The 27,954-nt window shown below is 36.2% G+C and overlaps 1 protein-coding gene across 2 annotated transcripts in view; it reads right to left on the reverse strand.

Moving 5' to 3' along the window:
• The window catches only part of LOC148953458 (uncharacterized), a 216,483-nt gene that overhangs the window by 55,480 nt on the left and 133,049 nt on the right, over positions 1-27,954 (reverse strand). For both annotated transcript variants that reach the window (XM_089087689.1, XM_089087688.1), the window contains exons 3-4: positions 9,539-9,789; positions 8,017-8,256 (exon numbers count right to left, since the gene is read on the reverse strand). In XM_089087689.1, the coding sequence (XP_088943815.1) occupies positions 8,017-8,256; positions 9,539-9,789 (491 nt within the window). The remainder of the gene's footprint in view (positions 1-8,016; positions 8,257-9,538; positions 9,790-27,954) is intronic.

The following is a 27,954-nucleotide window of genomic DNA, read 5'->3' on the forward strand; positions in this document are numbered from 1 at the left end:
TTCAGTAAATTTAGAGCCTTGAATATCAAAATTTCTATTCAAAAGAACGAAATACGGGAAGAAACCAAAGGGATGATAGTATTATTTTAACTTAAAATCTTCAGATGTCTCGTTGAGTTTACGCCAAAACTCGTAAGCTAAACAAATAATTTTGTCTTGTATTTTGCTGCTTCAGTGCCTCGGAGAAACGATCCTGGAAAGATTGTGTCATTTGAATATGCAAACCAGGTTAAAAGCATGAAAGATGTTCTAATACCCTAGTTTTTTCCTGATTATATAAAAAAAGGTTATTTTCTAAATGAAAATACAGAGTGACATCGAAACTTAAAATGAAAAGAAATCAGTCGAACTTTTATTACACCTCCCCCCGTCGAAAAATGTTACGATTCACTATCCTATGCCTAATTTGATAATTGATATTTTAAAAATTATTTTCCCTTGATTTTCAGATTTTCCTATTTGTTTAGTTCATGGGTAAATAGAAAAAAAACGAGTTAAAAGTTAAAAGTATGAAATACATTCAGTCTTGATTTACCTTTTCAGCATCAGGTATTAATGTGCAATGTCCTCTGGCAAAAAAAACTATTTAGAATTGATAATACTTCCCGTATACTCTAAAGTTATTCTAATTACTTAGTATTATCCATCACGATCACTGGTTTTCATATTATTGATATAACTCCGCTATTATATTATATTGAAACCCCAAACCTTCGGAGAAAAGACTCACTGGGTATATTTAATAGACAATCAGGAATAGATACTGAAGGCTTCAGTTATGGCTTTAAAACATTTGTTAGAAGAGCGTAGTTAAAGAGAAAAAGAGATATTACTCTCCTATTGGTTCCATGTTTAACTGTGGGCTTTATTTTTTTTGGTTTACGTCCGTGATATATATTTGAAAGGCAATCACTTTTCCCCTTAACCTTATGCCTGAAAAGGAAGCCAAATAATCCCGCTTTTTAAAAACCTGATAGGTTCTTATTTGTGAAATTGAAGTCAGCTTCACATAATACTTCACACAATAACTTCACAAAAACAATGAAGATTCAAATGCCAACAGATGTATATGTTACCGTGAATGTCCGCAAATTGGTGAATGTCGACATTTACCGGTGAATGTCCGAAATACCTTTTTTTTTCCTTGGATTTAGTCAGCGTAGCCAGTCAACTTTTTCAATTTAATGCAAGGTTTTTTTTTTTCTATTGCTAGCAGGGCACTGGAAAATCATAGGGAGCTGTTTAATGGCTCATTTGAAAGGAAATTGATGGATTTAAAAACCTTCTCTTACATAAAGGATCGACATTGTTCATTCCAATTGAGAATTATGTAAGTTTCGTCGTCATCATGGTTGTAGGGACAGCTGAAACTCAGTAAAGAACAAACCATGACAGACAGTAACTAACAGTTAAGATAATACAAGCATCTTTTGATATTTGCTTTTAAGAGGTATTTGTATTTTTTTTAAATGATATATGTTTCTGTTTCTTTATGGAAAGAAGGACCTACTCCCCAGTGAATACAGTTGCGAACAAAGAATTTCCTTTTACCATAGATCTTAGTCTGTGTAGGGAAAGTTTTACTGGGAAAAAGATTAGACAATGGAAATAACTGAAAGAGAAGAAAATGGTTAGGTGAGGTAAGGCTGGGCTAGGTAAGCTTAGATTAGGTTTTAAACCCATTTCTGATATTTAGAACCAAATTTAACCTAATCTAATCTAATTTAACCTAAACTAAAATAATCTAATCTAACTTTAACTTTTACCATCGTAGCTTGCATAAGACTGAAAAAGCTGACTCGCAGAGCTAATTGAATATAAGCAGAGAAAAAGGAATTTCGAACATTCACCGGTGAATGTCGACATTAACCAAATTTCGGAATTTCACGGTAACATATACATAGATAGCTCCACTGTATACAATTTTTGAGCCGCTAAAACGGCCGAAAGGATTTTGAGTCAGGAGGTTCCTTATAAGAAGACCTTGTGTTTTTCTGTGGTTTAAGGTTGTATCATATTGATGATCAGAAAAAGTCTAGCCTCAAAATTATTCTTAGGATGTATTAAAAATGAAATTAAAATATGTCTCAGGGTGATGGATAATTTTATCATAGGTAAATAATTAGGGTATATTGAGTAAGAAATTATGTGGAATTTATTGTCTTAGTAGCGATTTATTATACAAGTAGCATACATAAAAAAAAAATCCCAGTGTTACATTGAATTAAAAGCTACCCGATGCCTACAGACTTCAGCCCACAAGCAGCTCAGCCTGATAAATTATGCAAAAAAAATTGAATTTGTTTTTAAATGTAACTAGTGAAATTCAGCCCGTACAAAACTCAACCAAACATACAAGACAGAATCCAGCAGTCTTCAACCAACGAAAAATTCTACAGACTGCATAATAATGCAGCTACATGGGCGCCCATATGGGGGGGAGCAGAAGGGATCTCCAGCCTTCCCCCTGGATAAATGATGCTGCCTCATATTTTTATATTTTTGTTTCGAGATCTCTGTTTTACAGCATTGGGAGTGCCGATTAGACCAGGTAAGCCCCCCCTAAAATTAAGCTTATGGGCGCCCATGAGCAGCTACTATCGTCTCATAGAGTATTCAACCAATGCAAAAGTCAGTCCGGTAAAAACATAAATTTTACTCTACATACAGGTACATGATTGCAAAAGAGTGGTCAAAGTAAGTTGACCACATAAAATTTGACCGAAATACATTGGTCAAAGTATTGAGTGTGCCGTTTTTACCCTGAAAGCCTCCAAAAAGGCATATTAAGAAACTGGACACAAGTTTTATAATAGGATTTTAACAAAAATAGTCAGTGGCTTTGTGTAAAATTTTGATCCCGGCTGCTGCGCTAGAGGCCAGGGATAAGTTGTATTTTACATTGTCAGATTCACTGCTTTATTTGATACAGACCATTTACTAATATATTAACACAAAGCCGGACATTTTTTTCACCTTTTAAGAGCGTTTCAAGCTGGTTGCAAGTGACCATGCTCTTGCTTTCCAGACATATGGTAGGCAACATATTTATAATCAAGATGATACAGGAGTTGAAAATCCACACAAATCATGAGCCTTCAGTAGGGCTCTGAAGGTTCCCTTTCAAGTGATTAATTCGTTTCCACGGATTGTTTTTATATATTGGGTTGGGCGTGGCCATTTTCTTCCAGGTTAAAATTAATGATGGTGTGGCAGCTTAACGTGGGACAACTCGTCATAGAAACAACTCGTCATGAGCGCATTTCTTTATGGCAGCAAATTGTAAAAACCGATTGCTAGAGGAAGCGTTGGAAAGGTGAAATGTGTACAGACGGGAAAAGCCTTTAAGGGAACCTTTAAGGTACTTGAAAGACAGTAAAGACGGAAAAGACGATGCCAACACATAAAAAGATAAAGGACTATTTTCTTCGTGACAGCTGGAGCCTAAATAATGATTAAATGAATACCACTACGGTGATGAGGATAAAGGGGATAGTTTGCTCTTATTAGTTTGAAAATCTGACAATTTTTTTTCTACTTCCTGATAAACCGTACTCCCTGTAATGATATATTTGGTTATGTCAGATGTAGGTTTACGGATAAAAAGAAAATATACAGGCTTATATTTGGGTCTAGCTTATTCTGAATCAAACCTAGACAATCATTGTCAGATTAGCTGGTCACTCAGAATCAAACACCCGGGATAACCTAAAAACTTTCAGTCTAAAAATACATTTTTTGGAACTTTCGACCTTCTCTCTAAGGAGATCCTCTGAGGCTCAAGGCTACGTGAAAATTAAATCCAGTTCCCCGGAGGTTTTACTTTGTAAGGAGGCAAAACGGAGCAGGGTAAAAGAACAGTCCTTTAATACTGGACGAATCTTTAGGGCAAATATTGCAACACCCCTACATGTACAGGTATGATTCTATACAGGTTCCATATTCAATTTTTCACTACAATAAGGATTTAATTGTATAGGTTTAAACTTACAATTGATTGTATGGGGTTAAATGTTAGGAGGGAGGGTATTAATGGAGTGCCAATCCACGTGGGCACCAGTTTTGCCAGTACCCATGTAGAATCTTCGTCTTCATTGTCGTCAGAACCTTTATTTTCATTAGAATCTTCTTTTTCGTCATCACTGGTAATCTCCAATGATGTCTTCACTTCTGACTCTAGCGATGTCGTCGGTATATCAACATCTTTGCCGCGTTGTCCAAAACATTATTGACAGCATCATTGTCGCCGTTGACACTATTTAATGTCCGCAAAACTCCACAAGCTAATAAACTTCTACACTATTTCTCTCCCCTCATGCTTCCTCAATCCATTCGTCATGACAAGTTGTCTTCATAGTGAATTACCCCATGCCACGTTGTCTCCATGTTCAATTGTTCCTAGACGAGCTGTCAAGTGATCAAATTGTGCACAGATTTGAATTCATGTCAGTTAAAATTAACAGGATGGAATTTCGATTCGGTTGAGTTTTGCTTACTTGTAGTTTTGTTATGTAGCCCTGTCTGTGATTTAAATTATGTACGAGTTTTGTTTCGCTTGAACCAAATTTTTTTGGATTGAATCTTTATTAAGTGTGGGTGGAATTTTGTGGGGTTGATATCAGCAAGTTTTGGATCTTATAGTTTGAGTTTTATATGGGTTAAGTTTTTCAAGTCCCTCTGGCCTTTGTGATATAGAATCCAGTGACCACCGTCCGTTTACACCCCCCCCCTAGAAAAAAACTCCATGGAAAATACTGCTCTGCAAAAAACAGCCCCCGGATAATCCCCCCACGGAGAATCCCCCCGGAAAATTCACCCCCCCCCTCACACACAGAAAATACCCCCCTGCGAAAAAAAACTCCGAAAAATACCCCTCCCCTTGAAAAAAGCCACGGAAAATACCCCCCCCCTCGGTTGGTTGGTCTCCAATCACTTTCTAACTTATTCTACTTTCTTTCGAACAATCATTTTTTAACTTATAAAAAAAAGGAACTTATAATTCCTGATCTTAAATAAAGCATTAAAATAAACGCCAGAAACATCTTAGTGCAATAGGAAGAGGGAGGTGTCACCTTGCAGCATCTTTGTGGACCTTAACCACATTTTTCCAAGGAAAAATTTTGCCAAAAAAATTGATCACCAATAAAAATTTCCCATTGACAATTCCACCATAACATTTTCTCCATATGTAAAATTGTGCATCCAAAAGAAGAATGACAAATAAAAAGAATTCTGCAGAAGAGTTCAGAGTAATTCTTCACAAAAATTTTCTCCTCGCTGAAAATTCCCCCCGACAATCCCTACCCTGCAGAAAACTCCCCTGTGAAAAATGTCCTTATGTTACCCAATGAGAAATACTATCTGTAAGCAATGGAAAAATTACAAAACTTAGAAAGGCACTGAAACTTCTACAATAGGAGCACTCTGATTGTTTTGTAATTAGGGAGAGAGTGAAATACCTCAAAGAGTGCATTTTAATGCCAAAATATCCCAGCTCTCATTGAGGATTCAGATACATACAAAATTAGATTTAAGGGAGAGATGAGGGGAGGGTGGAGGTAGAAAATGATTTGTAACCCCCGGGGAGTTCTTGTCTTTTTTTATAAGTCAAAAGTGACTGGAGACCAACCAGCCGCAAGGGATATTTTCAAGGGGTATTTTCAGAGGGGGAGTATTCCCTGGGGGTATTTTCCGGGGGAAGGGGTATACACCTGGAACCATAGAATCCCTATCGTGATGCCCAAAATTAAGTGTTATTAGAAAACATGGCTCCATCAGCCAAAAGAAAAAAAAATTTTTTCAACTGGAAGTAAGGAGGAGCATTATAAGTTAAAAAGAACAGACATTATTCCTTATATGAGGGGAGAGGGAGTGGTTGCTCCCTCCTCAATCCCTCACACTTCATGCTAAGGTTTGTTAGTATTTTTAAAATAGCTTTTTATTGTTCTAATTAAAAGACCCTTGTGTTTCAGGAGTAGTTTTTAAAGAATTGGGACAAAAAGTCAAACTTTAGTGTAAAGAGAGGGTATTAAGGAAGGGGCAACTTCCTCCCTATTCGTAATAATTTCTGTTTCTTTAAGTTTTAATGTTGCCCCTTACTTTCAGTTATAAAATTTGTTTTTTCTTATTTAATTCCTGATCGTTTTTTTAATAATATCGAGAAATCCAGCTCCCCCTCCATGGAAAACCCTTCCCCGAAGATAGTCCTCCATGGAAATTTCCTCCCACGTAAATACCCCCCCACGCCAGTAAAATTCCCCCAGACAATTCCAATTTCGTTGAAAATTACCCCCTAGAAAATTTCTTGTGGAAGATTCGACCTAGAAAATTCTTCCTAGCACACTTTCATCTAAAAAAAAGGACTTTAGTTTCTGATTGCTCTTCATATCATGCCAGAAATCTCGACGCCAGAGAAAATTCTCTCTGAAAATCACCCCAACCACAGCGGAAAGTTGCTGTCGCAGAAAATACCCCAATCGAGTTTCTTCCCGTGGAATACCCCCCCCCCTCCAAGAAAAGATCCTCTAAACAACCCAAACCAGGTGAAAAATTCCTCAATTACCATTATCATCTCCAAACGTAAGATTAAGTCGCCAACGAGAAAGTAGGACAAATAAAAAGAATTTCGTATAAGAATTCTGGCAAATACTCCCTTTGCAAAATTTTCCCTGAAAAATTCACCCCCTGGAAACTTCCCTCCCCTAGGAAAATTCGCCTTGAAACCCCCAAATCAGGATTCGCTGATAGGCTAAATCTGATGGCGTGATTTTCATTAAGATTCTTTGACTGTTCGAAGGTTTTTACCCCTTTTTCCAAAAATCGGGCAAATCTTCTCAGGCTCGTAGCTTTTGATGGGTAACACTAAACTAAACGAATCTTGCATAGGCCTATTTGGAATCAGCTTAATAAAAAATCTTTTGATGTATCTATTGAAACCAAACTTCCGTTTTTTACAGTTTTGGTTAATATTGAGCCGAGTCGCTCCTTACTTGCAGTTACCACGTTGTTACCACGTTCCATTTACCATGTTACTTGTTGTTAACACGATCATTTTGCTAAAATCTCTTAGATTGTCAGGACTTACACTTCCTTTACGAAAATAGAAAAGAAAAATCAATACTGGCCCAAGGGAGTCTATCTAAAACATTAGCGAGGGCCAATTCTCTATTTAGTGGGTCGCATCCAGAGGTTACTACTACTACTACTAAAAACTCACCGCAGCACCAAGCCGCCTGAGGCCAACACAGCTATGCACGCTCCTCCTCCATCCCAATCTATTCAAAGACTCCCTTTTTACACCCTCCCAGGAAGTTCCCGTCTCCTTTAAATATTTCTTTATGACGTCCTCCCTTCTCAGACGAGGAATACTGGCTTTCCGTTTAGCCCTTAACGGTTGGCCGAAAAGGACAATCTCCGGCAATCTGTCATCCTTTATCCGCACAACGTACTCTAACCACCTCAACCTTTCTTTCAAAAATCAACAGTAGCAAAAGACGGAGGTTTTGTAGCTTTTGGTGCAAATATAAGTTGGTAGGAACAATAAAAACAGCAAGACCTTCAACAATTTCCTTTAACTGAAACAATCGTTCCGCGTGTGCAGCCCCATATCCCCGAGCGTTTTCTCAAATTAAGTTTTTTTTGCCTAAAATATGGCCATAACACTAACTATTTAATCTTTTCTTCCACAATAAAACAAACTGTATGATATTATTTAGAGATCTAAAGACATCAAAGATGTACCTAATTTTTTTAAAACTGCATAACAAAATACTGTGATGGAATTGTCCGGTTCGATGCTTCGAAGTTCCATCACGGAGTTTTGATCCACCTGTTTTTTTCTGTTAATTTGTTTCTTGAATTTAAAAATGGTACAGTTATTTGGTATTCAGGGTTGTCTTGCCAAATATTTTTAATTGACTATCCTAAAATTCAGAGAAGATCTCTAATTTCGTTTTTTAATTCATATAACACTCTCTAAATTCTAAATTCCATCTCTAAATTCATATAACACTTTACCTCTTTTAATTGGTCTTCCACCCTTTTTCTTTCATCTAATATTGTCTTCCTCTCTTCGAGCAGCTCCTGTCTCACCCTCTCTTCCCCCTTAGCTTCGGCATCAGATACTTTGCTTTTATAATCTCTCTCAATTTCATGTAGTTTCCACTCAAAGTCTTCCAGAAGCTGAGTCTCTCGACTCAAATTCATGTTGATTTTTGCTTCGAGTTCTAATTTTTCTTCAAATGCTTCTTCTAGTGCCTGAAAAAATATATCAGGAACTCTGATCAGCTAAGCAATTAACTCAGAAACGCTAAACACCAGAACTAATTAATACCTGAAACATTTGTAAAACCTCGGGGGTACATTTACCCCCGCGGGGGGGGGGGGTTATAGTTTCTTAGATTAGAATTCGGGTGGAGTTATTTTAGAAAAAACTAGTGATCAATTTCTACCCTCCCTCCTCAAACCTTCTTTTATCAAAACAGACTCAAGTAAAAAAAGAAAATTTGGGCATATAGCGTGTTTTTTGCGGCTTCGGGCACACTCCGGATATCCTCGCAAAGATTGACCGCCCATAATAACTGATGCAAAATTATAAACCATTTTGCATAATTTTATCAAGCCTCAAATAAATTGGCTTATTTAAACGAAGCTTGAAAGTAAATTTGTACACTAGCAGCTTATTTTGTGCGGATTACGTTTACCCTTAGGAATGAATACATCAGCGCGTGGTTATTTAGCCTCTGAAACTGAGAAGCTTAATATTCACTTATTGAACAATTTCCAGGCAATTCACTACATCAGTATTTTCGTTCAACAGCTTTTTGACGCTATTTTGGCCAAAATTGTTGTTCTACATTACAAAATGGTAGCAAATGTCAATTTTCTATGGTTCCCTCTTTTTGCTACTAAAAAAGGGCACTAAAGCCTTGAATTGACTTTCGAATGAACCTTCTCTCAATATTTCAAGGCCTATATTTCGACTCGATCAGTTCTGGGAAAAAAATAACACCAAAAAACACGCACACGTGATCATCATTTTCAGAAAAAAAAATGCTAAATTTTTCATTTTTTCAGATAGGGGCTTCAAACTCTTGTAATTGGGCCCTGTGCTATGCTCAGTCTGATGGAATTATATTCATCAAAATTATTTTCCCTTTAAATTATTTCCCCCCTTTAAATTATTTTCTTCGATTCCTTAAAACTGTGCGATTAATTTTACATATTTGGAATCATTATAGCCTATATAGCCAGCTCTTTGATATGCGTACTGTTAGCGAAACTCTTTTTTTAGAGATTCTGTTGCTATTAGCATGAGCTGCTCTTTACGAAAAGTTCATAAATCCAAACTACTGAATTTTATCGCTTGTTTTCAATTTTAGATAGCTGGAGTGAATGAAGCCATTATTATTTCACGAAAGTTTACAAGTGAAAGGTGTTCAAAAGCTACAAATATAAAAAAAAATCCTACAAAAAAGAACAAACGAACTATTAAGAAGTGATAATAGTAAAAGTAAGATTTTAAAATCATAAAACCTGCCTCTTGTAGCATTCTAATTTCTTCATCTCGATCAGCATCGTAAGCATCTCGTTCCTTAAAGTCAGCTTCAAGCTTCTCAAGGTCTTCTAATCTTTTTTTCATCTGGCTTCCTTCTTCAACTACTTTATCTAGTTCCAAAACTTTTTGTGTTTTTTCTTGCAATTGTTGCTCCAAGCTACGGTTCCGGGCTGTTAGTTCCGCAAGTAGACGAGCACTATCATGACTTGATGTCTCAAAAAGATTTAGCTTACCTGGAAAAAGATTACAAGTTAATGAGACAGTTTACAAATAAAACAGTAAACACAATTCTGGTCCCAAGTAGAAGAGAGCTATCATGGATTGTGGGTCTTCGAAATGTTTCATAGCATCATGATGGATGGGATCATGGTTATAAATAGTCTAAAAAGAACCAAAGCTTATCCTAATGAGTATACTAAACAATACATTGATATAAGTAATCACTAAGTAATATAAAAAGATCAGAAATTAACAGATAACACAGAGTAAAAAAAAGATAGATTGGAAGATAAATACAAAAAGGGATTGGCATAAAGATGGACTACATCTGGATAAAATAGATTTTTTTGGACCAAATTAGAAGGCCTACTCGGCCAAAAGTCAAAATAGCATCATTCAAGACGAATCAAGGGTTGTGAGTATTGTGAGAAACACAAATAGATACATATTAGTTGCAAAGATAAAACGTAGAGATTAGCACAATTTTGATTTGGTTCAATAATAGAACCAGATCAATAACAGAACCAATTATATTTTTAATAGAAAAACAAAATGAACAAATTTAATTTTTTAATTCACATACCTAATTGCATACTCAAGAAATAAAACAATTTTTTCAATTCCGCCTGGCGTTATGGCTTGCACGATCATAGGCAGCGCAATAGTCCCGCCTAAGTAAAGAATAATATGGCTTCAATGTGTTATTTTAATTTAGCCAGGCCACTTCATATGCAAGGAGGTGTCGTAGGCTTCGGAAGGTTACAATCGATAGGAAATTGAAAATTTTACTTTTCAATTCAAATGTCAAAAGTGATTAGAAGGCGACCAGTCTCTTCCTATGCCCTTTCTTAGCTATACTCTCCCAAAACATCCAATCAAAATTCTGAAAATAACCATTTTAAACAAAATAGTTGAAAGATGCACGCCTCCCGTGATGTAATGACACCCCCCGGCCCATTGGGTAAGGGCTTTAAATTAAGCGAATTGTAAAGTGTTTACAAGTAGGTTTTATTATTGAGAAAAGGGGAATAGTTGATCCTGGGTGTCCATAAAGGCAAAGTGTATTAAGGTGAAACTTCCAGGAAATATTGAGGGGACGGGTTAAACTAAATCAAAAGACACTATGCTCATGCAGGTTATCACAAGGGCGTATCTTCAATATCTCAGTAACCGCCAAAAGTATCAAGTTGAAGCTACCAGGGCATGTTGAGGGGGGGGATATAAAACCTTATAAAAGACGTTATGTGCATGAAGGTTGTCAAAAGGGCGTATTTGCAGCAAGGAACAGCTATTGGTATCAAGTCGAAACTTTTAGGGCATTTTATGGTTGATGTTGAAACAAATTAACATGCACTATGTGCATCCAAATTGTCAAAAGTGCGTATCTCTAATATTTTGGGAAATGCAAAGAGTATTAAGTTGAAATTTTCAGAGCATATTGAACTAACCTACAAAAAAAAAAAAATAGCGCCCAGGTTGCCAAAAGTTCGTATCTGTAAATAATTTAGGAATGGTTAAGCGTATTTCATTGAAATTTTCAGGGAATATTGAGGTGAATGTAGAACCTAACGAAAAGACACTAAATCCATCAAAGTTGTCAAAAAGACGTATCTCAAGTATCTCAGGAATGGATTTTCAGGGTATTACGTTGAATCTTTTATGGTATTAAATAAAAAAAAACAATTTTTTTAACTGAAAGTAAGGAACGACGTTAAAACTTAAAACGAACAGAAATTATCCCGTATATGAAAGGGACTGTCCCCTCCTCAACGCCTCGGTCTTTACGCTAAAGTTTTTTATTGTTTAAAAAAAAGAGTTGTGAAAAAATCAAACTTTAGCGTTAAGAGCGAGGCGTTGAGGAGGGACAGCCCCTTTCATATACAGGATAATTTCTGTTCGTTTTAAGTTTTAACGTCGTTAAAACTTAAAAATTAGATAAAGATAAAGAATTGTCTTTGTTCATCACTAGTGAGCATTTCAATACTAGCTCTTTTTCTAACATTTTCCATAGTTTTCCCAAAACCAACATTATTCAATAATTAAATGAAATCGTCCTCGAAATCATTCTTTTTCATTTGTTTGAATTTAGTATTACGATTGATATATTCTTTTAAATAGGGTGCTTCAGTAAATGCTAGTATCCTATGTACTTTTTTCAATACTAAGCCATGTTTTAAATAAAATTACAAATTCTTATAATGCACAACATAGTTTATTTTATTATTTAAAGTTGTACTTAATTTATATTGAAAATGTTCAGGAGCTAGTGGTAAAGCTTTATGTAAATTGTGTAAGTCTCTTGAAAATTCTAAATCAACTTCATAAACGGCTCCCACATTGTCTGTATTCATTTCTGATTGGATATGTTGTTTTAATTGTTGGTAGTACTCTAAATAATTGTTTTCGTTTTAAATTTTCTGGTATATTGATAAAAGTAAAATCTGTTTCCGGTAATTAGTCTGACATTGCTCGACCATACAAATAATTAGCGTCAAAATACATCAAATAATTCGGAGTCTTTTTCTTATCAAATGTTTTCATATATTTACTATTCGCTTTAGTATATCCTTTCATACACTGAGATACGCTACCTCTTATACCTTTTTCCATAAGTTTATACATATCTTCGTCAGAAATTAAGGAAACGTTAGCTTTAGACTGTTTTAAAAAAACTTCCCCAATTAAATCCGGTGCTGAGAGTAAGTGTAATGGATATAGTTTATAATTATTTAAAGGTACATTTCTAAATTTTTCAGTGACATCTGATGAAATTAAAAAATCAATTTTTAGTTAGGATTTGTTGTAATCTAACAGCGTTTTACATTTAAATAATTTCCAAATAGTGTGTGCTCTTTCATAATCTTCTTCTGAAATATTTTTCCCAGTTAATCTAGAATAAAACTTATCAATTGAAGGTAATTTTCTAACATACATTTTATCATATCCATCGACATATTCATAAGGACATACACCTTTCTGTATTATTTCTTTAAATTCTTCAGTATTTTCAAATGTGTGTATGTGTATGTGTGTGTATGTGCGTGTGTGAATGTGTGTAAAGAAAAGGGCGCGGGGGGCTAATTGCCCTTCGATCTCTTTTGATTCTTTAATTGTGAACTAGAACTTTCTATTTTCAATCAAATGAATCCTCTCTGAAGTTTATACGAGCATCCCATCTATAAGAACCATACATGCACCCAGGCCATAGCTTACAACGCCTATCCCTGGGCCCTGGGGGGGGGGGTTAGTCGACCCCGGAGTTTTAATATATGATGTTTGAAACTATTTTTAATAAAATGGCCGGCTCAAAATTTTTATCGGATGGGTTTGGGGAAGAAAAAAGCGTGGGGGGGGGGAGCTAGTTGCCCTCCGATTTCTTTTGACTCTGAGAAAGTGAACTACAGCTATTAATTTCAAATCAAATGAGCCCTCTCTGAAGTTCATACGAGCATCCCTTTCATATGAACCATATACGGCCCCAGGACATAACCTACAACGCCTGCACCGGGCCCTGGGAGGTTGTGTTGACACTGATTTTTTTTTATCTGACCCTTGAACTATTTTTTTTAAAATGGCCATCTCAAAATTTGTACACCTGAGTTTTTGTCATCTAACTTTTGAACAGTTTTTAACAAAATGGCTATCTCAAAATTTGTATCGGATACATTTGGGGAAACAGGGGCGTAGGGGAGGCTAGTTGTCCTCCAATCTCTTTTGACCTTATAAAACTGAACTAAAACTTTCAATTTGTAATCAAATGAGCCCTCTCTGAAGTTTTTACGAGCATCCCTTCCATAAGTCTTTTGCTACGAACAGAAATTAGATAAAGAATCAATACAAACAAACATACAATAGATAGCAATGTAAATGAAAAATAAATCTTAAAACGAGTGAAACTTGAATTGAATGTGCAAATCAAGCTTGAAATGAAAAAAAACGTCACTACAAACCAGAGTTTGGGTATCGCCTCCTTCTCTCACTGTAAAAGTCTAAAAGATACTGCGTCATGGGGCTTTACTGAAAAATATATGTGTCTTGAACAGTCTTAGAAAGTATAAACAAAAACAAATTGAACATTTGATATATAATGATATTAATTGTTTAAAGTTCCATCAGTTCAAGATTTATTTTCACTGTAATTTTATTTTCATTTTCAATGCTGCATGAACTGGAAAAGAAAATATTTGGAATATAATTCGTTATCAGTGAAGCGCCAAAGACGCAGTAGTTTTTATGTTTTTACTGTTGAGGAAGGGGACAATTTTAGGGGTCTTGAACAATTTTTGAAAGAACTAATAAATTAAACTGAATATTTGATGTATAATAACATTAATTACTGAAAGCTCATCCGTTCAAAACTTTGCTGTAATTTTAATGTTTATTTGCAATATTAATTACAAAAGAAAACATTTGTAATACAATTCGTTTTCAGTAAAGCGCCATGACGCAGTAGGTTTTAGACTTTTACAATGAGAGATGGAGGCTATACCAAAACTCTTGTTTGTAGTGATTTTTTTTTTCGTTTCAAGCTTGATTTGCATATTCAATTCAAGTTTCACTCGTTTTAATATTTGTTTATTCATTAACATTGGTATCTATTGTATGTATGTTTGCATTGATTGTTTATTTAATTTCTGTTCGTTTTGGGTTTCATTTATTCTTCAATAGCAAAATATTTGTTTTTCGTTTTAAGCTTGATTTGCATATTCAATTTAAGCATTACTCGCTTTAAGATTTATTTATTCATTTATATTATTTTTTGTTGTATGTTTTTTTGCTATGATTGTACATTTAATTTCTATTCGTTTTGGGTTTCATTTATTCTTCAATAGTAATTTCTGGTCGTTTTGAGTTTGAATTTTAACAGGTATTTGCATATGCTGCCTTTAAGTTTAAAATGGCCTTTACTTTTCTTTGAAAAACTTCATTTTCGGAAAGTTTTCTTTTTTTTAACCAAACAGTTCGTGGTAACGAACTGTAAGTAAGGCTCAATAGAAACCGAAACTCTAAAAACCGGAATTTTGATACCCAGGCATCAATAGAGTCAAATTTTTATGCTGATTTCAAATATATAAGTTTCATTAAGTTTAGTCTTACCTATCAAAAGTTCGCCTACATGAGAAAATTTGCCTTTTTTCAAAAAAAGGGGAAAACACCCCCAAAAAGTCATAAAACTTTAATGAAAATCACACCATCGGATTCAGCGTATCAGAGAACTCTACTGTAGAAGTTTCAAGCTCCCACCTGCAAAAATGTGTAATGTTTTGTATTGTTTTTTGTTTATGCGTGTTATTTTCCCCATGGTTGATCGTATCGATCCACTAGTCCTAGAATATCATAAAAGGGCTCATTTGAGCGGAAATTAAAAGTTCTAGCTCCCTTTTTTAAGTGACCAAAAAAATTAGAGGGGAACTTGGCCCCCTTCCACGCTAATTTTGTTCCCGAAGTCACCCGATCAAAATTTGAGATAGCCATTGTGTTCAGCATAGTCGAAAATCTAATAAATATGGCTTTGAGAATGACTTAATCCCCCACACTTCCCGGAGGAAGGGCTGCAAGTTTTGAACTTTGCCCATTGTTTACGCATAGTATTGGTTAATGGGAAGTATAAAGACGTTTCAGGAGGGATTTTTTTGGGTGGGGGGGTCGGAGGAGGGTTTTACGGGGGAGGATCCTTCCATGGAGGATGTTTCCTTGGGGAAGGGACATTTATAAGAAGGGAGCACCGGATTTCCCAGCATTATTTAAAAACGATCAGAAATTAAATAAAAAAAGCAAGTTTTTGCAACTGAAAGTAAGGAGCAACATTAAAACTTAAAACAAACAGAAATTATTACGTATATGAGGGGGGTTGCCCCCTAGTTTTCGCTAAAGGTTTTTTTAGTACTTTCAAAAGAGCTATCTATTCTAATTAACCGGCCTTTGTGATTCACGGGTTTCTGATTCGAACAAAATTCAAACTTTAGCATTAAGAGCGAGGTATTGACTAGGGGGCTAACTCCCTAATATACGTAATAAAAACATACGAATATAGAAGTTTGCTGCGTAAGTTAATTCGTAAATTACGTCAGAACAAAATTTCGAGAAAGCCATTTAGCAAAAAAAAAGTAAAATTAATATGCAAATTTAGTTTTAATTATTTATGTACGATGAGCCAAAATCAAAGCTGAATTAATTCAAAAACGTTCAGAAATTAAATAAAAAAACAAGTTTTTTTAACTGAAAGTAAGGAGCGACATAACAAACAGAAATTATTCCGTATATGAAAGGGGCTGTCCCCTCCTTAACGCCTCGCTCTTTACGCTAAAGTTTGACTCTGTCAAACACCTTTTTTATGAAACAATAAAAAAAATTAGCGTAAAGAGCGAGGCGTTGAGGAGGGGACAGCCCCTTTCATATACGGAATAATTTCTGTTTGTTTTAAGTTTTAATGTCGCTCCTTACTTTCAGTTAAAAAAACTTGTTTTTTTCTATTTAATTAATATGTATAGAAAGACATTTGGTATATTGAAAGTTTTAGGGAAGGGATTATCGTCACCGTTTGAAATTAGAAAAGGAGTAAAACAGGGTAGCACTATTTCGCCTAGGCTGTTCACGTTGTATATAAATGATATTATTGACCATTTTAAAAAGGTATGGGCCCCTACGGTGTCACTAGGGAACCTCACATTATCTCTGTTGCTTTTTGCTGATGATGCGGTGTTGATAGTCAACAGAGGAGCTCCAGATCTTATTGAGTATATTAGAAGAATATTTAGATAGAAAGAAACTAGTGTTGAATATCAAACAGACTAAGATTGTGGTTTTTAGCGGAATTCATGTGAATAAAGATGTTCAAAAACTAGAATTTTTTATAAAGGTGAAAAAGTAAAAGAGAGCGAAAATTTTAAATATTTGGGTGTAACAATTTCAGCAAAAGGAGGATGGAAAGATCATGTAAAAGAGATGGTTAAGAGAGGGAAAGCAGTTTCAGCTGCAATTTTGCGTAATTCCAGGCTTTGAAGTATTAAAGACCTAAAAATACATAAATATGTTTTTAATTCTAAAGTTTTACCTATTATCCATTCCGGAGATGAACTCGGGGGGCATGACCCGGCAGCACAACTGGGATCAATTCAGCTGCAACACTTAAAAAATTAATTGATCTTCACAGAACGACCCCCATCAGGCAAGAAAATGTGACCTAAGAATATTCTCGCTGAGAATGAGTAGATTAGCGCAGATGATCCGGTATTGGCTAAAAGTTCTAAGTCTGCCAATAGATAGGTTAGCAAAATCAGCTTGTCTGGAGATGCTACGGTCGAAACGTAAAAGATCGTGGCCGTATCAAATAAAAATGTTTTAGATGGAGTAGGACTATGTTATATTTGGAATGAGGGGCTAGGACCCTCACATCAGGATGAGCCGTTTTTGGATAAGCTTACAGAAAAAATAAAAGGCCAGGAAGTACAAATATGGACACAGGCAGTCAAAACATCTGAGACATTGAAGTTTTTTTCCCAAGTACAAGAGATATTTGGATTTGAATATTATTTTAAACTAGGATTACCGGCGGAGACATTAAGGACTTGGTTTCGGATCCGAGCGAATTGCCTGCCACTAAAAAAAGAAAAAGAGTACTTGAAAGAAAAGAGATGGCCCCAGATGCAAATGCAGATTACTCTTGCCCTATATGTAACATACGTATTGATGATGTGGCCCACATTCTCGCCGAGTGCCAGTAACTTTCTCTTATAAATGGAAAGTATTTTGAGGGTAGTAACTTAGAGTTCCGGGGGATCCAGCGGAAGACTGTAAAAAGAACAATCAGGCAGTTATGTAAATATGTAAATGAAGCGTTGACACCAATGAGTGACACTTGATTTTTTTTTTTTGGGGGGGGGGGTGAGAAGTTAGATACTTATGTTATTTTTCTTGTGGAGTGTATTTAAGAATACTGTGTTGTATGGCCGATTTTTTGGCTTATAATAAATTTATTATTATTATTTTATTATTATAATAAGATTGTCAAAGAAAAGTAAACAGTTCCACTTAACCGAAAATGAGAAGAAGTATATTCAAATAGTATTCCAAGTGTAAAACTACCACAAATCATCATCAACAGATAAAGTAAGCCCAAAACGAACAGATGTTACAATGAATAACCGATTCAAGCTCAAAACAAGCAGAAATTAACAAAAGTAGGGCTGATACCTCCCATGCCTTCTGAAGAACAGAAAATAATTTCCAATATATTGAAAAAAAGTGAACATGGATTGTTATTAAATTGTTAACTCAAAGTGTAAAAACAACCTCATTTCTTCCAAACAATTAACAATTATTTAACCACTACATAATGAGTTGATTTCACCTAATAAAACATGAAATTGCAATTGACTTCCCACTAAATTTGAAACTATTTCCATTATATTTAAAAGGCGGCGAAACTCCTCAGCGGATAAGATTTTGTAATGAATGATGGAATTTAACTGGAGAATCGTATTTATGTTTTATTAACGACACCAAGTGTAGCAGACAAAAAAAAAGGTTTGTCAAACCATTTCTTTTGGTTTTCATTAATTCGTTTTTCAGCAAGAAATTTTTAATTGCCTTACGAATATTAATACCCTTACTAGTTATTAGTAATAATATTAACACAATTAAAGAGCAAAAACTGCCAAACAAGCATATTTAGATTTATCAGTACTTTTGTCGACCTCACTGAGGTCAGCTGACCTAACTTTTTTGCTGTTCATTTTCTTGTTTGCTAATTTCTGGATTTTGTCGTTTATGGCGTTTCGCCAAATGACCTTATCTTCATTCGAAAATCATCCTAAGCTAAAGGAGCACATGCTAGCCAAGGTGTTTTCAAAAGTTCACCCTCAATAACAGTTTTACCATGATGGGAATGATAATTGCATATCAACAATGTTGCAGGATTTTTTTGACATTCCTTACTAGCATGCTTAATCATAGAATTCGGCTATCTATTCCTTTCGTTTAATGCACATTTAATCGATTCCCTCTCTCTCTCCAGACTTACGTTTTTTCGGAGAAACCTACATTGTAATTTGTTTCATAATAACGACAATCTATATAGGACTGCTCCCGAACATAAAACACGCACTTCTTAATCGGCTTGATTACTCATGCCAAGTTTCTCGGCTCCCAAAGATTAAAAGTCCCTTTGACACTTATTTTCCGAACAGCCACGCTGAAGGATGCAGTTTAAAACGTAGAAAACCATTAGAAAATTTAATAAACGTAATTGAACTTGACGATATACAAACGGCAGCTTATTCGTAAAAGTCTTATTTGTCTATCTTTGTTCAAAACCCCGAGATTCTCTTCAGCTATGATCAGAGGCAACGCTATAGCGTTGCCTATAGTAAAGGCCATATGGCTCCAATGTTTTATTATTTATTTTAATTTTTCCCAGAGATACTTCATATGGAAAGGGTCATTGCAGAAACTTCAAAGGGGGCCCATTCGATAAGAAATCGAGAGTTCTAGTGCCCTTTTTAAGGGTTAAAAGTGATTGGAAGGCAACTAGCACCCCTACAACGCCAAACAGTTCCCAAAACACATCCAATCAAAATTTCGATATAGCCATTTTGTTCAGCGTAGTTAATTTCCAGACATAAATTATGTTTCTGAGGAGATCACTCCCCCACAGCCCTCAGGGCGAGGGTTGTAAGTTATACTCTGGGGGCATATAAGGTTTTTATAGAAAGCTTTGTCGTAGAAACTTCAAAAAGGACTCATTCGATTGGAAATTCACAGGGCTAGTTCCCTTTTTAATAGTCGAAAGTGATTGGAGGGCACCCCCTCTCACACTAACCCCCCTCTCACACCCACCTTTTCTCCAAACACATCCAATCAAAATTTTGAGATAGCCATTTTGTTCAACATAGTTGAAAATTCAGGAAATTTTGGTCTTTGAGGATAACAACCCCACAGCCCTCAGGGCAAGGGTTGTAAGTTATTCCCTGGGGGCATATAAAGTTTTTACAGAAAGCGTTGTCGTAGAAACTTCAGAAAAGGATCATTCGATTGGAAATTTAAATGGCTAGTTTCCTTTTTAATAGTCGAAAGTGATTGGAAGGCAACTAACACCCCTTCCACACCCACTATTTCCCCAAACACATTCAATAAAAATTCTGATAGAGCCATTTTGTTCAACGTAGTTGGAAGTTCTGGAAATTATATGTTTCAGTAGGACACTCCCCCCACAGTCTTCAGGGCAAGGGTTATAAATTATGTCCTGGGGGCATATATGGTTCGTATGGAAGGAATACTCGTATAAACTTCAGAGGGCTCATTTGATTGGAAATTGAAAGTTCTATTTCACTTTTTAAGCGTCAAAAGATATTGTAAGGTAACCAGCTCCCCCCCCCCCCCCACCAAAAAACTCTTTTTTCCCAAATTCATCCGATAAAAATTTTTAGATAGCTATTTTTTTAAAAATAGTTCAAAGATCATATAACAAAAGTTCCGGTGTTGACACAAACCCCCAGGGCCCGGGGACAGGCATTGTAAGTTATGCCCTGGAAGCATATATAGGTTTTATGGAAGGGATGCTCGTATTAACTTGAAATAGGGCTCATTTGATTGGAAATTGAAATTTCTAGTTCACTTTTTAACATTCAAAAGATATTGGAGGGTAACCAGCTCCCCCCCCCCCCACCAAAAAACTCTTTTTTCCCAAATTCATCCGATAAAAATTTTGAGATAGCTATTTTTTTAAAAATAGTTCAAAGATCATATAACAAAAGTTCCGGTGTTGACACAAACCCCCAGGGCCCGGGGACAGGCATTGTAAGTTATGCCCTGGAAGCATATATAGGTTTTATGGAAGGGATGCTCGTATTAACTTGAAATAGGGCTCATTTGATTGGAAATTGAAAGTTCTAGTTCACTTTTTAAGAATCAAAAAGATTTGAGGGCACCTAGCCCCCCCCCTCCACGCCCTTTTTTCCTCAAACCTATCCGATAAGAACTTTAACATAGCCTACTTTAAAAACAGTTCAAAGACCATATAACGAAAACTATGGGGTCAACACAGCCCACCAAGGCCCGAGAACAGGCGTTGTAAGTTGTGCCCGAGGGGAATATATGGTTTCCATTGAAGGGATGCTCGTAAAAACTTCAGAGAGGGCTCATTTCATTGGAAATTGAAAGTTCTAGTTAAGTTTTTTAGAGTCAAAAGAGATTGAAGGGCAACTAGCCCCCCCCCCCCCCCCACTCCCCTTTTCCCCTAAATGCATCCAATAAAACTTTTGAGATAGCCATTAAGCTAAAAATTGCTCAAAAGTCAGATAACAAAAACTCGGGTGTCGTCACAACCCCCCCGGGCCCAGGGACAGGCGTTGTAAGTTATGTCCTGGAGCATATATGGTTTTTATGAAAGGGATGAACTTCAGAGAGGGCTCATTTGATTGGAAATTGAAAGTTTGACCTCACTTTTTAATCGTCAAAAGAGATCCGAGGGCAGCTACCCCCCCCCCCCCACGCCTCCTTTTTCCAAACCAATCGGATGAAAATTTTGAGATAGACATTTTGTTATAAATAGTTCAGAGGTTGGATAAGAAAAACTCCGGTGTCAATACAACCCCTAGGGCCCAGGGGAAGGCATTCTAAGTTATGCGCTAAGGGCATGTATGGTTCTTATGAAAGGGATGCTGGTATAAACTTCATAGAGGGCTCGTTTGATTGGAAATTGAAAATTCTAGTTCACTTTTTAAGAGTCAAGAGAGTTAAGGGCAACTAGCCCCCCCCCCCTCCATGCCCTTTTTCCCCCAAAACCATCCGCTACAAATTTTGATATAGCCAGTTTTTTTATTAATTCGTCTTGTTCTATGTGAAAGTTTTATTTATTAGGTGTTCCCAAGCTCTATCACCCTAGCGTAATCGTTTTGTTACGGTTCAATATTTTCCGGTTGACTTCTAATGTATGATGACTGTTATGATATAGAGTGTCTATAGCTATAGACAAAGTTCTTTCGATTCCATGCAGCGAGATTACTGAATGAAATATTTTATCGAATAACCACCATGGACAGTAGTTTGGCCAGAAAACTTTTCTAAAAATATTGGTTGGCTTTTGCGCAAAAGGTTCGAGTTAAGTTACCGCAACTTCAAGTAGGGTTCAGCTTGTCCACCAATGGTAAAGAGCTCAGCAACCATTCTTAAATTACAAAATGTATAACTGTATTAAGAGCAGCAGTATGGCTATAAATTGTTCAAAATTTAGATAACAAAAACTCCCCCCGGGGCCCGGGGGATAGGCGTTGTAAGTGTTGTTTTGGGGGCGTATATGGTTCTTATGAAAGAGATGATCGTATAAACTTCAGAGAGGGCTCATTTGATTGTAAATTGAAAGTTCTAGTTCAATTTTTAAGAATCAAAAGATATCCGAGCGCAACTAGCCCCCCCCCTCTCCAAAAACCCTTTTTCCCCATGCCCATCCGATAAATTTTTTATAATAGTCATTTCATTAAAAATGGTTTAAAGTCAGATGAGAAAATTCCTGTGTCGACGCAACCCCCCAGGTCCCGGAGGCAGGCGTTATGAGTAGACTAATGCTCTAGGGGCATATATAAGTTCTTATGGATGGGATACTCGTATAAACTTCGGAGAGGGCTCATTTGATTGGAAATTGAAAGTTCTAGTTCAATTTTTAAGAAACAAAATAGACCGGAGGGCAACTTGCCCCCCTTCTCCACGCCCTAAATAAATCAGATAAAAACTTTGAGATAGACATTTTGTTAAAAATACTTCAAAGTTCAGATAATAAAAAACTCCGGTGTCGACACAGCCCCCCAGCACCCGGGAGTAGGCGTTGTACGTTATGGCCTGGGGGCATATATGATTGTCATGGAAGGGGTAATCGTGTAAACTTCATAGAACGCTCATTTGAATGGAAATTGAAAGTTGTAATTCACTTTTTAAAAGTCAAAATTGAATGGAGGGCAGATATTCTCCCCCCACACTCCATTAATTTTTTCCCAGAGGCACTTCATATAGAAGAGGTCGTCGTATAAACTTCAAAGGGGGCTCATTTGATTGGAAATAGAGAGTTACGGTGCTCTTTTTACGAGTCAAATGGGATTGGAGGGCAACTAGCCCCCCCCCAAGCCCTTTTTCCCCAAATATGTCTGATAAAAAATTTGAAGTAGCCATTTTGTTAAAAATATTTCAAAGATCATATAACGGAAACTCCTTTAGGTACGGCCATTTCGTTAAAAATAGTTCAAAGGTCTGATAAGAAAAAGTCCTTTGTCGACACAACCCTCCTCCCCCCAGGGCAAGGGGAAGGCGTTGCAAGTATTGTTCTGGGGGCATATATGGTTCTTATGGAAGGTATGCTCGAATAAACTTCGGAGAGTACTCATATGATTGGAAATTGAAGGTTCTCGTTCACTTTTTAAGAGTCAATAGAGATCGGAGGACAACTAGCCCCCCTCTCCACGCTCTATTTTCCTTAAACCCAACCGATAAGAACTTTGAGAGAGCCTTTTTTCAAAATAATTCAAACATCAGATAACAAAAACTTCGGTGTGGACACAAGCAGGGCCCGGGGGCAGGCATTGTAAGCTATGTCCTGGGGACGTATGTGGTTCTTATGAAAGGGATGTTCGTATAAACTTCAGAGAGGGTTCATTTAAATTGAAGTTAAAAGTTTAGTTCATTTTCTCAGAGTGAAAAAAGATCGGAGGGGAACTAGCCCCTCCCGCCCTCCACGCCAGTAGGGAGCCATGTATTACTCCAGGGGGAGTGACGTCACAGCTAGATAAGAGTTTCACGGTTATGTTTGTGGGTTATATTGTTTGAAGGTTATATGGTTTGATGGTTATATTGTTTGATGTTTATATGGTTTGATGGTTATGTGATTTGATGTTGTTTCATAGTTCTGTTTTTTGGTCAACTTCTTTGATGGTTTTCATAGTTCTGTTCTGTTTGTTGGTTGTATGATTTGATGTTTATATTGTTTGTTGGTTATATTGTTTGATAGTTATATGGTTTGATGCTGTTTCGTAGTTCTGTTTGTTGGTCAACTTGTTTGATGTTTTTTTCATAGTTCTGTTCTGTTTGATGGTTATATGATTTGATGTTGTTTCATAGTTCTGTTTGTTAGTCAACTTGTTTGATGTGTCTATGCCTAATGGATACAGACAGAAGTTTACATCATTGCTGGATAAGAGTGTCTAACGGGACAAGATCACGTGACTCTTTCTAGGCCAATGAGGGAGTTGGAAACACTAACGGGACAAGTTCTTTGACACCTATTTCTAGGTCAATGGACTTACATAAGATTTCTCTTACATCACAATTCAGCCTTGAGATTTTGCTTATAATGAACATCCATTAAGGTTAAAGTAACATATCGTTTCACGACACAATGGAACAAACAACGAATAGTATGGATTTAGAAGTTTTAGCTACACTGATTTATAATGTGAGTTCTGTTTAGTAAATTTTCTTTGGTTTTTCCAATATGAAATCATTTTTGTAGTCCCCCACCCTATATTCAAATTCAGGGTATACCCCCCCCCCCCCCAAAAAAAATCTTTATACCTTATTTCAAATATACTCTTTTTTCCACTACGTAAACCCCTCCTCCCTCCTCCCACCTTTCATCACCATTTAATTCTTTCAACAAAAGTTATTCTTTTACTCGAAAAAGGTGCAGAAGCAATGATTTGATAACAGCAGAAGCAATGATTTGATAACACCAACGACGACGGCTAGACAAAAGCGAAGACGTATCGATTCACCCTCCAGTGTACAAAAGGGGAGTGGAAATTACACTACGTGTTCGCGTTCAAAATGGATGAAGTTTTAAAACATGTCTATGACAATATTGGTGAAGTGGGAAGTCTGAGTTCCCCCACAACGCTTTCTAAAGTTTCCTCTGACATAGGTGGCAGCACATTAAAAAAACAAAAGAGTATCTAGAAAATGAACCGAGTTACATACTGCATCGGAATCGCAGGCTTCGTGGCAAACAATATCGACAAACTAAAGCCTTTTTCCCTCTGCATATAATGCAAACTGATCTTTTAACTTTAGATGCGATCCAACAGCGTCACAATACACCCTACAAATATATTCTAGTGGCAATCAGTGTCTTTAGTCGCTATGCATATTCCATTTCATTGCGATTAAAGAGAGGTGTTGAAGTTGCTCATGCTTTAGAAAGTATTCTTGAACAAGATTGCTATAGAAAAATTCAATCGGATTGCGGTAGCGAATTTGTTAATCCTCATGTGCAAAAGGTTCTATTGAAATATAATACAAAGCTATATCATAGTAATAGTCTGATAAAGGGTGCGTTAGCGGAACTATTTAGAAGAACGATTCGTCTATTATTTTTGAGATACTGTACGCTTTAAAATACTTCTGCTTTTATTCATAATTTAGATCAAATATTAAAAATATGTAACCCTCGAACATATCTATCCCTCTGTGATATTAGCCGTCAGGAAGTTCATTGAAGTGAAAATACATTTGACGCTTTTCCAAAGCAGTATTCCAGTAAAAAAATGACCACAACAAAAATTCTGAAGAAAAAATTCAATGTTGGCGATACTGTTCGAATTAATAGAACCACCAATATTTTTGAAAAGGGGAATTATTTATGGAGCACTGAACTTTTTAAAGTGTCCAAAACCCTAGACACTGACCCCACGACATATCAGCTGCGAGACATCAAAGATGATGAGATCCTTTTTTTATAAATATGAACTACAAAAAGTTAGAAACACTTGTGGAATTTATCAAATTGAAAAGATATTAAAGAGCCGTACTTGCAGGGGCAAAAGACAGTTGCTTGTTCGTTGGCTAGGATACAATTCCGATTTTGAATCTTGGGTAGCTGTTGAAGAAATTAACAATGTCAAATGATTTCTATGTGACATTCATGTCCAATGTCTCCGATCCTCTCTACAATGATTTGAATAGAACAAGTGATTTTTGGACGAAACTCTCCTCCACTATCAAATTTGACAGCGCGTATGAAGTGGCTCTTGTCGACTATATTCTCAAAAATACCTATGATATCCTGAGAAAAGATCGCAAATATGATATAGAAATTAGACCCTATGATTGGCCGCCACCCCCAGGTGATCAAAAACAAATTCAAAAGATCAATTGGATGAATTATCCATATATTTAATTACCCTACGAAGAACTCACATGTATGAATGATTTATGTCGTTCTATCAATAAAAGAATTTCCGCTCGTAAAAAACCAGCCTTTCCTTTCAACTATTCAAAGGAAGACGGCAGGATCTAAATTAGTTCACCAATTGCCGATGAAAAGGTTATTCTTAATGATAATCTAAAAGATGTTCTTAGCTTTAAGCGCAATATAATCAATGGTAAAAGGGCTGGAAACACTAATTTTATTTTTGCTGACTACCCACATGCCTTCTCCACGGACACTTGCATATTTCTCTACGCTTCATTTATTGAAACATCCAGAGTTGGCAATAGCAATGTTCCCCTCCTACGAGTTCTTGAACGAAAAACCAATCAAGAAAATATTCACCACTACAATATAAAGCATCTTCAGTGTATCCCCGTAAACACTCCCTATTTGGAACTCTGTCAGTTAACGCTAAAAACTGAATTAGGTGATCCTCTAGCAATAACAAAAGGTTTGGCTGTGATTACATGACATTTTTAACCCATTCAGCAACAAGATGTCTAATAGAAAAGTGGTATTCATTTATCCTGATATTGACTGCTATGTTAATACTCTTGACCAAAGACAACTGGGCAATGGAATGGACTATTACAAAGGTCGCTCATCAATGTCTGGCTATGGTCTTGGCAGTTGGTTTGCTAAGCTGTTTTGTTCTGCATTACCTCTGGCTAAAAAATATATTGTACCTGCTGAGACAGATTTTGCATCTTCTACACTATATGATTGGGGGTTTGGCAAGGATTTTAAAAAAGTGCTTCGAAAATTTTTAGGTCCAGTGCACGAACCCTTGGCAAACAATTGAAATCTCAGCAAAATGGAAAAGGTTTAAAAAGGTCGAGAAACAGTGCACCACTCATCAGTCTCTACTCGGGTCAGAAACGAAAGACATCACCCCTGTCAAAGAAAAGAAGGAAAAAGACGACACATAGAGTAAACAGTAGAAGAAGAAGCCCCAGGAATAGAATTGTTAGATCGAAACTGGATTTCTCTTCATAGATGGCATATCTACCGCCAAAGGATTCCCAACCTACAATCATTTCGTCTTTAAATCTATTCAATTCAGAAAATGTTGATGTGAGTGTAAAACATGGATAATATGAACAATTTTATCCACAACAACCCCTCTCCGATAATATCCACTTTCAAATTTATTCCAATGAAGACTACTTTATGGACATTTCTTCAACATTTATAGATTTACGAATGAAAGTTCGGAAATCCGACAATACATTGCCAATTCGTGCTGATGGTATATCCTAGGAAAATTGTATATTACATAATTTATTTCGTCAAATCAGTGTCTACATAAATGGCACACTGGTGAGCACAAGCAACAATCTCAAATTATACAAGTTATATGCAATTCATGCTGATGACACCCAAGTCATACAAGGAATTGAGAGGCACCTCCAATGGATATGAATATATTACTAATACTGATAGTACAGATGCACTTAAAAATGCTACAACTAGTGAATTACATCTAGTTGGAAAAATATATAATGAAATATTTAATATGCCCCAATGGTTGCCACCAAATATTAAATTGGGTAGAAAATTGACGCTTGCTCCATCCAATCTTGTTCTACGAAAGGAACTTCCTGAAAATCTTGATGTAACTCCGTCGTTCATCTTAACAAAATTAAATGCATGAAAGCAGCAAGTAATGAGTTGTACTACTTTGGCAGTGCAAAAACTGAGAGCTAGTGGAAATAATATTAAACTACTTCTTCCTCACACAATCATCAATCAACGTCATATTGCCACAGACTCACGCACCATCACCGACTCATCCTTTATCAATGGCGAAATTCCGTCAAAATTAGCATTTGCATTTGTAAAAAGCGCTATTGCAATAGGATCGTGGACTGGATGCCCACATAAATTTGAAATGTTTGGGCTTTCATCTCTTGTCTGCAAAGTAAATGGAATCCCACTCTACAATCTATCTTTTGATAAATCCTATAGGACATTGTATGAGTTGACCATG

This window comes from Artemia sp. Qi Xiang Cuo, chromosome 4 (genome assembly GCF_049724085.1).
Source record: "Artemia sp. Qi Xiang Cuo chromosome 4, ASM4972408v1, whole genome shotgun sequence".
Taxonomy (NCBI): domain Eukaryota; kingdom Metazoa; phylum Arthropoda; class Branchiopoda; order Anostraca; family Artemiidae; genus Artemia; species Artemia sp. Qi Xiang Cuo.